This window comes from Leopardus geoffroyi, chromosome B1 (genome assembly GCF_018350155.1).
Source record: "Leopardus geoffroyi isolate Oge1 chromosome B1, O.geoffroyi_Oge1_pat1.0, whole genome shotgun sequence".
Lineage (NCBI taxonomy): Eukaryota > Metazoa > Chordata > Mammalia > Carnivora > Felidae > Leopardus > Leopardus geoffroyi.
Genome location: NC_059327.1, coordinates 102308451 through 102321741, shown reverse-complemented (window position 1 = coordinate 102321741; position 13291 = coordinate 102308451). Strand labels below are relative to the sequence as shown.

Below are 13291 nucleotides of genomic sequence, written 5' to 3'. Positions count from 1 at the left end.
CTTGAAACTTATAAATCAAGTAACAGAGACAGAAATATATGTAAAGACATAAAGATAAGCACCAAGACAAATAACATAATCATCTCAGCAGAGACTGACAATTCTCTTCCCTGTTTTTTTTTTTTTTTTAGCTTGGCAAATGGCCCCTAGGAATTAAGATATTTCCCAACCTCCCCTGCAGATAAACTGTGCAACTTTAAATAAGTTCCTTATAGGAAAGAGGCATATCTTTCTTTCCTATCACCTTCTAAATGTATTTTGGAATGCATAAATAATAGCCAGATTTCCAATAACTTTCTTGGACCATGAAGCATGTTAGACTGAAAGCCAGTCATGACACAATTATATGCTATAAAAGCCTTGGTCCCTGAACATTGGTAGGTAGCATACCAGTCCTGGGATGACCACCTCTTGACTTCTTGAATAGGTGAGAGGAATAAATTTCTATATATATACTTTACATAGTGGTTGGTATTTGGTGGTTTTGTGAGGCTTGCGCCAAACTTAATATCCTAATCAATACAAACAACAGGAGGACGACTTTATAATGATACTGAATACACAAATGAAGATCTGAACAGTTGGAAAGGTATATCATGTTGTTGAAAAGGAAGCCAGACATTATACAGAACTCAATTTTACTTAATACAATCACAAAAAGAACAGAATATTTTACTGCCTACACAAGCTGACTCTAAAGTTCAAACAGAAATAGAAACAAGAAAGAATAGCCAGGATATTATGTAAAATAAGAGTCCTGAAGTAAGGACATATGTATATGTGTGTCTGTGTCTGTATATTTTATTTAACTTTTGTTATAAACTATAATAATTAAAACAATGTGGTTCTACAACATATGGAAATCCTAGAAACAAATCTAAGTAGATAAAGAAATTTAGTAAGTGATAAAGGTGACATTTCAAGTCAATAAAAAGATATTTATTCAACACATCCAACTATATAATCATCTGGAAAACGAATAAATTTGGATCTCCACCCCACACATTGCATCAAAATATATTCTATATGGATCATATATTTTCATCTGAAAAGTAAAACAATAAAGTACTAAAGAAAATATGTGTAAAAAGTTTCTCAAGTATTCTTACGTGGGGGAAGATCTTCCTAAACAGGTCACAAAATCTAAAGCGATAGAAAGTTTGTAGAGTTGACGATACAAAAATCATAAAGTTGGGTGAAAATATTAAAAATATATACAACAAACAGAAAAAAAATTCTCAACTTGTATCACAGGCAAAGGACTAATTTTAAAAGAATTCTTAATTCTTCAAATATTTCATAAATGAATTCCTCTTTATAACAAAAAACCCATCAAGAAAAGTAAACATGTGGAATACTAAATATAAAAAGATGGTCAAGTTCATTCATTACAAAGAATGCCAAGTAAGACTACACTGTGATACCATATTCACCCATCTATTTGACAAAGATAAAAAAACCTTTGGTAACACGCTGTTAGTGCATGAAGGAGGAAATGAGCTCTTTCACACATTTATCGTTAAGACTATAAATTGGTACAAGTTCAATCAAAATCAATTTGATAATAGCTAAAATATTAAAATGCCTATATACACTTTAACCAGACAATTCTATACGGTTGTGCATGTTTCAAATGTCATATATATGAGGTTACTTACTGCAGTGTTGCTTATAATAGCTAAATATTGGTAATATCCTCTATTTCTATCAATAGAAGACTGATATATTAAATGTAAATATAACCATATAAATGGAATATAATGTAGCCATTAAAAAGTAAGACTTTGACAATCAGTGTGCCAAGCAATTTGCAGGATTTGCTGCTTCCAAGATGAGTGTACAAAGAGCACTGTACCCATTAAGTGACATAACCATACATTATAAATTCCTGGATCTTCATTCTTGTGATCTTGTGATCTCTAGATTTCATCAGAAATCTACAGATTTGATAGTCAAAATGATCAACCAGATGGAAAAGAAAAGCTACAACCTCATCTAAGTTGGAAAATAGTGTTCAAATGTCACATCTAATGTCAAAATGCAAAAGATATTTTAAAGTAGCACTAATGGAACAGTATAGCCTAAGAATCCATTGGAAAAATGGATTACCTAGAGAAATGTATCAGGTTTCCATACTGTGAAAGCATTATCTTCCTAATATACCATATCTCCCACTGCTTCCCCAGCTCAAGGTATTTGAGGATGTTCTTTGGAAGGTGTGGCAACACTTTGCTTTTAATATCACAAAGGAACTCTTCTTCCTCAACCAAAAAAATGAAGGATGTGGAACTCTGATTTCTAAAGTCCCCTCCTACTAACATACTATTTTTTCCCTGTTCTGTTCTATCCTCATAGTATATCCAAAGAATATAATTCTACTCACCACACACACACACACACACACACACACACACACACACACACGGAATTACATACGGATAAAAAGATATGTCTACTGAATGCTTACCTGATAACGTGTTGGCTGGTTGAGAATGCTGTTAAAACTGTGTGATTCAAAAACTCTTGAGTTAGACTGAGTGAAGAGGTTTAACTAGGAAAAAATACAATTAACCTAGTAAATTAGAATACATTCATTTGTAAGTCAAAAATATAATCTACTATATTCTCATTGATAACATTTCTGGAGTCAACATTTCCAAGGAAAACTTTGTGGAAGTGCAGTTTTATCAGTGATTTAATAGATTTTCAAAGGTAAAAATGAATGCAGCAACATAACTCACATTTATCAAAATGTTTATAATGTGCACTGCAACAGAACTGCTTAACTGAAAACATTTTAAAAAGTTGGCTCATACTAAATGTAATTGTCCCTGAGGACTTGTGTGCTTAATCAAAATGTATTCACAGCAACTAGAAGGTAAGGATGCATAGAAGGAACTGTCTGCTCCTGAGCCTGTATTCCTCTCCTACACTCGGACAGGAACACACTACAAGTTCAAATGGTATCATTTGGTATTTTGTAACCCTGAAATATGAGCCAAAATAACATGTATTTCTAGGTATCTTGGCCTTATACTAAGCGAGATTCATAACTTTCAAGATAATTGGGCTTAAAGAAATTTTTTTTCTTGCTCTCTCTTTACAGTTTAACTTTAGAGTGGGTAGAAAGAGACAGTAAGAGAAGCACACTGTTACTAGCTACTTTTTATGTATGTGAGCAGGGCCTGCCTCTTACTTTTGGGCAAGCTGCTACCAATACAGTATGATCCAAAGGCAGGACCACCTATGCGAAAATATGTATTCACTCCACCACCTGACTTCCATGATCATTACTCAGGATCCTATGTGTGGGATGCTAAGAGGAAGTGGCACAATCTTGCCAACAGAAAACCTTAGCTAATAAAATTAATTCTTCTATTTGCCACTAGAGGTCAGTATCTGATTGTTGACTGAGGTTAGTTTTACAGGTTAGCGCGTAAGATTTCTTGAGGCTCCTTCCTCTCTTCTAAAAAGAGAAAAACAGAGACATAATTTCTCCAAATTTTTACCAAATTCAGTATGCAGAGAGTATTTATTAATATTTATAATACAAATAATATTAAAGAGATTTAAACATCTCCACGCACAATTTAAAAAATAAAATTAAAATGGCAGTTTTTAACCAGATATGGGGAGATTGGGAAGCCATGGCTCATGGCTTCTGAGAGATCAGTGCTCAACTTTTTTTCTATTTCCAGCCACCTCTCTGAAAAAAGCTGTTCTTCCTGCCAATGGTGTAACACAGGCAGAAGAGGACACCATAAATAGAGCACTTCTGCTCCCCTCACATGCATTTGAGCAAGCTGCATTTCCTTGACAGAGGTATAGGTAGCCACAAGACAGACATCTGAATGTGCTCTTCTTCCCCTGACAGTATTTCTCCCCTTCATTATGATACTCTTAAGAATGGAGTCCGTGAAATCAGTTGCCTACAGAAAGAAAACTTCAAGGTGTGAGTGCAAGAGCTGTGAGTTCCCACGCTCTCCAGAGGCTTCCGGTTTTGAATAATAAAGCTTCAGTTAATAAATCCCCAGAGAAACAAAGCACCTTCAAAACAAAGTCAATTTCAGTAGTGGTGGGAGTTGCCCAGGATGGCAATTAGAGCCTGGCCCATTTAAGAGACTAGCCACCCTGTCCCTGAAGGAGCAGCCCATGGGGAGGAAATGGGCCAGTAACCAAGCCATAGCAGTAGGTGCTGGGTATAAGGCAGCCATGTGCAGTAGAAAGAGCGAGGCATCTGATGCTGGAAAACTTGGATTTCACACCTACTCCACACAGGCCAGCTAGCTCCCTTGACCTTGTGTAAGTATGCTACTTTAATGGTTTCAGTTGTCTTATCTATAAAATGGGAATAATAATAATACCTACCTCACAGTGTTGCATGAGGTTCAAATGTACAGCAAAGCACTTTGTAAACTGTGAATGAGGAAGGGCACTGATATTTGTTGAGGCTGGAACTTTGTACATCTCATATCATCCTTACATTAATCCTACCAAGTTTTCTCTCTTTCAGATGAGACAACTAAGGCTCAGAGTGATGAAATGACTTATCCATGTTACTTGAAAATAAGCCATAAGCACCAGAATACAAATCCTGGTCTGACATGGAGGCTCTATTCTTTACATTGTACTCCTTCTTGCTGTGTACATATGAGGTACTATTTGAAATCATAGGATGACACAGCCAAATCAATGCCTTGGAACATAATAGCCTTAAGAGCCCATGTCCAAGTCAAATTTAAAAAGGTTTAAAAGGCCACCTTCCTAAGGAATAAGATGCCAGGGTACTACAAATCTTGGAAATACACATTTTTTTAAAGAAAGAAATTAAATTGCAATAATCTAGTCTTTTTTCTCAACTTCAACTGAGAAAATTTATCCATCTCTGCTCAGAAAGGCCTGTACTTTACGGAGTAACATTGCTATCTTGTGGGCTCCCAAGGTAATGCAAGAACAGATCATTTTCACAACTTTAGGCAAAAATTAGTTACTAGTATAAGTAACTCCACACATTTATTCCTGTTATGTCTTGCTCCCTTATTATCTGAGGTCTGCTCATCTCCTCCTGTGTCCTATACCAATTCTATCTCTGCAAATTAAATTCATGATAATAAAGTATTGTCATAAAACTCATCTTCATTAAAATCACAGTATGACTCAAACTAAAATCAAAGTATGACTTACCCAGGAAAACTTTGGGACAAACCATTCTTGATTATTTATAAAAATGGTATTTATGAAATATCAAATGGAATATTTGAGGATGCTCTTAGGCCTGTGTTGATTTTATGATATTAAAGAAAAAGGTTACTTAGCTCGATAAAGAGTTTCTACAAATAAGAAAGAATATGGTGGTGGTAAACTATATATGCAGCCAAGAGGAAAATGTGAAGTTAAAATTCTTTAACTTCAAAATAACAATTGAGAAGGATGGAACACAAAAATACAAAGTGTTTTCTAACAATAACTTTTCTGTTTACTTTTAACAAGTTAAAAAAGTGTTTTTGTTTGTTTTCAATCTGGCACTTTGCATGAAATTCTGACCAGAAGTAATGCATAGACTAAGTGACTTCTTGAAACATTGTGAAGATATTAAGTGTTAATCTATGAAAGACTATGGAATGGATAGTAACTTTCAACATCTTCTAAGTTCATACATAAAAATTACCGAACAAACATCAAAAGACAAGGAGAAAGACAAAACATTCATTGCAATGTCTTGGTAAGTTTTTGGTACGTACCCTGGACTTGGAGTTACCCATTCCCATTTCTATATCCTTCTGTAGCCGGCTCCTTCTGCATTTGGAGAAGTTAATGATCCTCATGACGAAATAAACAAATGACTTTGGACTAGGAACTAGACTGAAGGGTGGAGGTAATGTTTTTCCATCATCAAAATAAGATAACCAAAGTTTTGAACGGGCAAACTTCCATTCTACGTCACTGTCATCCTGTATCACAAAAATAGAAAAGAAACAATGTCTCATTTTAAAAACTAAATATTCTAGTAATTGATTCCAGTAGGATCATACAATGAACCTAAATTATGCTTTTGAAATAGATAAGTCACTTATATACATTTATCTGCATATAACTTCTATTGGCCTATATCATATTCTTAGTATTGTTTTCATGATACTCATCTTTTCAATTTTTCTCTTCCATATGCCTGTAACACCTGAAATTTAACCAGAGTGTCCAACCTCCCAGCCAAAAACAAAGCAAAAATGCAAGAAAAATTCAGGGTCAAGGAAGAATGAAAACATTAACTCCTCCCTTCTTCCCCACCTCTGCCAATTCCTCATAATCAATGGTACTTCATCAGTCTTTACCCACCCTCCCTCCCTCCTCATCTAGACCATCCAAGGCAGGCTATAGATACACCATATTATACTTTAGAGCAAAGGGAAAAGAATAGCACTCAGACGAATTGCACTTTGGATGTCGTGTCTGCCATCTGTCCTCAAATGTCACATAAGGCCCTGGGTAGACTATTCTTGTCTTGTATCTCCTTTTATCCTCAGTAACAGCCCAGAGTGATGGAGAGAAAAACGAAGAGGAGGAAGTTCAAAGGTGGAAGAAGTTGGCTTGTTCATTTCACCCTGCCATTACCACACTCAAGCAGTTATTCAGAGTGCCACAGTTTTCATTTCTGGGGGACCTAACTTCTGCTTTGAGAATCTATGTGATTTCTAAAACACACACAGAGACTCGGAGGTTTAACAAATAGCAAAATACTAAAGAGATACTGAATACGAACCGGAAGGACGTAGGAAAACATACATACAATGATGAAGGAAGGCACCAAAGCAAGAGCAATCCAAAACATGAAGTAAAATGATTTCTAGAATACTAAAAATTCTGGCTGGATACAGGACATCACTGATGTTTACCAGACATCTAGTAATTCCTCTACTAGGATCTTTCAGATGGTTGGCCAGCTAACCTAGGAAAGAATAATTTCCCTATAGTCAGTACTTCTTCTAGCCATTAATTTCAAAACTTCTGAAATATATTCTAAGAGGAGGCAGCATGATGGCAAATTCATGGGGACCCCTGCTGTGCTCCTAGAAGACACTAGAGCCTGTGAGACTATCTATCCAGGAAGGAAACACAGGGAAATGTCCAGGCTCCTTCTGCTTAGGTATAAGCCTCTTTATTGACATGAACTGGACATCCACCAAAGGGCATAAAAACAGATGGAGGATATTATTAGAGTGAGATGGCAAGAATAGATACCATGGATAGAAAGCAGGTTTACCTCAATTTCTTGATATGAGCTATTAATCATAGCAATTAACATGTTGAGTAAAACGACCACCATAGTTACATTGTATATTCCATACAGAACGTAGCCAATATTCTCTATGAATTTGTGATCGTATTTGAGCACAACAGAAGTGACTTCAGACAACCCAAATATTGACCAAAACAGTGTCTTGAAACTTTCTTCTACACTGTTGAAAGAATAAGGTACACAGTAAATAAATTAACAGTTTTCAGTATTAAAATAAAAAGAAAAACAAGTTAGGGTTTGAATACTGTAAAGATGTAAAATGCCATCATTAAATATCATCACAACAAACTCTGAGTATAATTATTTTATTATAGTATTTAACAGAAATTGTTCCTTCAGGGGTTTATGATTAGATGTTGCCAATGCCTACCTTTTCTGTAAATTATCTTCAAGTGAAAACTCCCTGAACTCAGCAGGGGAAAGGTAAAGTCATGCCACAATACCCATTCCTTTCTCCTAAAGGATGGAAATTGGGGGTTTGATTTTATAGGTCATTTAGACCTTTAAATCAGGTTTTCTGGAGTAGAACAAGGTCAGGATTAAGATGATACACTCACTTCAAAAAAAATATGTACAAACCTATTCCCTGCACTGTAGTAGTAGGGAAGAATGAAAACAACCTAAATATCTATCAGTAGGGGAGTTGGTAAATAATTCCATCTATATAATGGATTCCTATGTAGCCACTGGGAAAATGAGACACATCTATCTTCATGTGTTTATATAAAATGGTATCTAAGAAGTACTGAAAAATAAGATACAGCAAGTATGAAATAGTCTACAATTTGACTAAAAAGGAGTTTACAAATACTTATATTCTTGTTTATGTATAAAATATCTCTGAAAGTATCCAAAAGAAACCATTGCCTCTGTGAACTAAGGAGATATGAGAGATTGGGGCCCAAGGGTAAAGAAGGGGACATGATTTTCACTGTAGATACCACTCTATGAATTTTTTTTGCCACAAGATTACCTAAAAGTTACATTTAACTGGAAATGAATAGGAGGGAACAGATTGCAAGATTCCTGTTCTTTTCATTTATATAATCTACTCCCTGATTCTTCCATAACAGCAAGTAACACTTAGGCCCTCACCTGACTAATCACCTACTTTTATCCTTTAAATGAATTTTGCCAACTGAATTTGGCTGCTTTTGGCATATAACCAAGTTGTATTCACTGATACGTGAACCACAAAAATAATCCTTAAACGATTACACATGTAGAATTCCATTACAAAGGAAGGTTCAAAAGTAAGTCCTTTTTCCCAAAAAAGATTTATGGAAACAGTGCTGGTTTTGATTTGTTGTAACAGATTGTAAACAACAATTCCATAGATTTATAGGTTTTAGCACTAGTTTATTTACTCATGCCATCATTCAACAAATATTGATGGAACATCTATCATGTTCTAGAAATTGTGCCACACCCTTATGAGGCTGAATAGAAAGATTCCTATTTCTATATAGTTGGTGTCTATTACAAAACAGTTCATTGTGTGATTTTATAGCACAGATGGTAGCAGGAGACTGAGAAAAACTATAACCTCTTTGTTCCCACCATTACTTTAACAGTGTCCCCAAATTCTGACTCCTTCCTCTTGCTCTTTTTGCAAAACTTCTCTCCTCTAACTTCAAGAATATCGATTCCTGTGAATACGTATGTGTGGGAGGAGGCAGACAGTAAAACAGGAAAGGACACTGGCAGTGCCTGAGCTCTTACCTTGGGCAAGAGGCTTCAAATAAATGACCTTACATAATCCTCACAATAACCCGGTTCAAACCTTATTGTGTTTATTTTAAAAATAAGGGAACTAACGCAGAGGACTGCTGAGTAACTTAACCAAAGGCCGCAGCTAGAAAATAGCAGAGATAATGCATCCATATCCAGGTCTGCCTGATTGCTAGCCTAGAATCCTTCCACTATATCAAGTGGCCATGTGTTCACACAAAACAGTGAAGACAATGTGTTGTAGAAATGAGTTCTTAAAGGCTCACAGGGGTGGCACTATGTGTAGGATATCTCCATCCCTCCCCTACTGGGTTCAAACAGAATTTATTTTTTTTCATTACAATAGTGAGTTTCCGTTCTCTTCTACCCCCAAGACTTGCTCTGTATTAAATATTTGACAAAAATCATTTCCAAACAATTTAGATGTCTGGAAGGGCTTGACGTTCTATTTTAGTCTACAGGGAACTTATTGAAGGTCTAGATTCTTTCTAGCTGTGGCATTACAGGATACAAAGGGAGACAGGGAGGGCTAATGATCTCCCTACCTTGAAGGACTACAGTACAAAGGGAGGACCCACATGCAGGGTTAGGGGATCTCACAACTGGATGTCTCTCTGCTGAGGGAACTTAAAGGGACAATGACTAAGGAAGTTTAATCAAGGAAGACTTCACAGGCAAGGTGAGTCTCCGATGTAGAAACAAGTGTGACCACAGGAAGGAAGTGATCCTAGTGTTATAGTGAGTTGTACAACATTTAGCTGTAATTTCTTCTTACTCAACTCCTTTGTACTGATTAATGATACATTAAAATAAAGGCCAGTGCTTTCTTTTTTGAATAGTAATGACTACAAATTACTGAAACTAAATTTAATGTCATACATAATGTAATAGATGTCCAGTATTAAAAATCTGCTGTCCAATTCTCTTAAAATAGTCAGCTTCATCTAGGATTTTTCCAAATTTTGATTCTGTTCTGTGGTCCCTTACTAAACTCAAAGAAATGAGCCTTTAGGGCAATGTAATCATGCATAAGCATTGTTTTTCAATGGATAGTTTTGCTCTTAAAAACATCTTTATTATGATTATTGAATCTGTGGTGTGTTTGATTCATCTGGATTTGTTAGAAATTTTCCTCATCAAACCTTTTATCAAAGATGTTTTACTTACGTGGTAAAAGCAGCATTTACTTTAGCCCCAAGGTAGTAAGAATAAAGTATGAACATGCCAATCATAAAGGCAAGAAACACCATAATAAAGAGGACCATGAACTTGAATATATCCTTCACAGTCCTTCCAAGAGAGATCTGTAAGGGGCCAAAGCTCTCATTTGCAGGGAGGATATATGCGATCCGAGAGAAACTGAGCACAACAGCAATGGCGTAGAGGCCTTCAGATATGATCTGAGGGTCAGAAGGGAGCCATTTATCTCTGGCTAGAAAAAGAGAGAGAGAGAGATATCAGAAATGGGACTTTGTTTCATTGCAATCTACAAAATAAATACCTTAAATAGGATCTATTTTGTAGGAAGGTGGCTTTTATCTCAGTTGAAACTACTCTAGATTTAATTAACTGTCTGGGCATTATTTTTATGTTTAAACCAAAAGCATATGAATTCTACACCCACATGGAGCCTTTTAATCTAATAAACATGATTATGAAGATACTAAACTTGCTCCACATTGAGTAGAAACAGAGTCAAGTGCAAAAGATAAAGAAAGAAGTTAAAACCCTTCATTAGACACAGACTGTGTCCAGAATGACAAAACAACGGACTTGACTAATCTGTCTTCTCATATATGCACCAGCTATTTTGTCACCCTATAGGCTCAGTTGGCACAAAACTTATTTTCCATATTTCATGGAGAAATTAGTTCATCTAACAGTTTATGCAAATAAAATGTTGTATTACAACAAGTGAGAATATCACTGAATCACAGTGGTGCTGTCAGTGTGGTATCTGAGCAATATTACTTGTTCCTGTAAAATGTAAGATGCTATTGAGGTGCAAAAATTTTGGATATAGATTCTAAATGAAGATCCCACCACTTTCAAGGTCGTTTAGTAAGTTCACAGCAGACTGTTGGATACTCATTTCCCTGGAAGTTCAATGAAATAATATGTCGCTAATTTTGTGCAGAGTTACTCCCAGAAGAATGGATACATTGTAGATATTTCCAACAACAAAAATTAATGTTTATTGAATGTTTAATGTGTACTAGACACTGTGCTTTCCAATGACTCTACGGATTTGATGTTATCATTATCGTTTTTTTAGAGATGCAGAAACCAAGACTTAAGGCTAAATCCCTGATCAAAATCATACACATAGTAAGGAGCGAATCCTGAATTCACTAATTTCCCTCCAGATTATAGTCATTAGATACACATGAATCAACCTAAATAAAGAGGTTATTGAAATAGTCAAGATATATATTACACAAGATACAATTTAAGCTAATTCTTTGATTATAAATGGTAATCATTTGCTCATTTGATCTGGTCTCCTTGGAATTAAAAAATCTTTGCTTGCTGACAACAAGACAATGTGTTTAAATTTCACAATGTGTGAAACATCCATCTTACATCTTGGAGCAGGCGCCCAGCCTTCTTCAGTTATGTTAACATGCCACTAGTACTTATCACAATATAAGCCTTAATTACACTTATAAAAAGTGATTCTTACAATCAGAACTCACTTAAACTCTGTGCCTGAGTTTCCTTATCATTAAAATAAGCGTTAGGCAATACATTTTTTTTTTAATATTTATTTATTTTGGGGGAGAGCACAAGCAGGAGAGGGGCAGATAAAGGGCAACAGAGGATCTGAAGCAGGCTCTGTGCTGATAGGCTGATAGTGGCAAGCCTAATGTGGAGCTTGAACTCACAAACTGTGAGATCATGACCTGAGCTGAAGTCAGATGTTCAACTGACTGAGCGACCCAGGTGCCCCTAGGCAATACATTTCTAAGGTTCCTTTCAGATTTAAGATTGTGCAACTACATGGAAATTTGCTAATCACACCTTTCCAGCCTGGCCTCAATGGAGGGAAGGCTAACATTGCTTACCATTGGTTTGTGCTGGGCAAGGAAGGCATCAGTATCCTTGCACCCTGAATATCAGCTGGGACCTCCCTGCTCTTCATGATACACACAAGTTAGGCATGAATTCCCTTCCATATTGTGTTGAGGGGCAGGGTGTCCCCCCCAGTATTTCTGCCTGTTCCCCAGAGCTTACATTCTCATGCCACTTTAGCTCCTACTTCCCGCCTCTGCAAAATTTCCTTCACTCCACCTGTACAGCAGTTTAGTGCCTTTTGTTATTTTATCTCCTCCAAACCATGCACTCAAGGTACTCATCTTCCACCTTGAGCAGTTTATCAATCTATTTTTTCCCCTAATGAAGACAGTTTCATATCCTAAGAATATGTAAGAGTACTTATGTTGTTAGGCTTGAAGATAATTTTCTCTCACTTCGCAACACCTTCATTTTATAGGTTTGAAAACTGAGGCACAGAGAAGTAAGTTACCTTGAACAAAGTTATACACAGCAAGGGAGCTCCATAGCCTTGATATGAATCCAGTTTTGTATAGTTCTAAAGCTCATGCTTTCTCCTCTGTTCATACACATTTAACACACATCTCACATTAAACATACTCTCATTGACATTTCCTTCCAAAATGTGGTTCCAGTACCCTTCCTGATGCATAAGAGGACCCTTCAGTTAATAACTTACCATAAGTGAAATACTGTATCTCTGGTGGAAGTGTAACTTCACTGAGGTCACTCTCTTGGACATAACTGTCCACATACTGTTGTGCTTTTGTTGCCTGAAGGAAAGCTAGGAATCTGGCTGTGAAAGCAGCAATGAAGATGGAAAGCATCCCAAAGTCCAGCACATTCCACAACTGCAAAATATATTCTCTAGGTCCTTCCAGCCAGAGCTCCTTACACTCAGACCACATCATTCCTGTCACACACGGAAGGTACAGGTTACATTTTATAGCTTAGACTAGCTTATTTTGTCCACTATCAGTCCCCACCTATAAAAAGCTCCATATATAAAGTACCATATCAGGCACCCTGAGGCCCTGGGCAAAGTTAAATGGAGGAAAAATGTTCAAGTAAATAAGAATTAGAATTCGGAGAAACATAATTCTACACATAGCATCAGAAATGGTGCGCACGCGTGCACACACACACACACACACACACACACACACACGAATATTACTTGGCCATAATAACGAATGAGATGTTGGATTT

General features: G+C 36.3%; 1 protein-coding gene across 3 annotated transcripts in view; it reads right to left on the bottom strand.

The window, feature by feature from the left end:
- The window catches only part of TRPC3 (transient receptor potential cation channel subfamily C member 3), a 74250-nt gene that overhangs the window by 22211 nt on the left and 38748 nt on the right, over window positions 1–13291 (bottom strand). Inside the window, exons 6-11 of one of the 3 annotated variants that reach the window (XM_045468532.1) lie at window positions 12762–12995; window positions 10196–10460; window positions 7262–7457; window positions 5742–5951; window positions 4369–4416; window positions 2468–2551 (exon numbers count right to left, since the gene is read on the bottom strand). In XM_045468532.1, coding sequence (XP_045324488.1) covers window positions 2468–2551; window positions 4369–4416; window positions 5742–5951; window positions 7262–7457; window positions 10196–10460; window positions 12762–12995 — 1037 coding nt within the window. The remainder of the gene's footprint in view (window positions 1–2467; window positions 2552–4368; window positions 4417–5741; window positions 5952–7261; window positions 7458–10195; window positions 10461–12761; window positions 12996–13291) is intronic. The other 2 variants (XM_045468538.1, XM_045468542.1) reach the window with 2 other exon arrangements.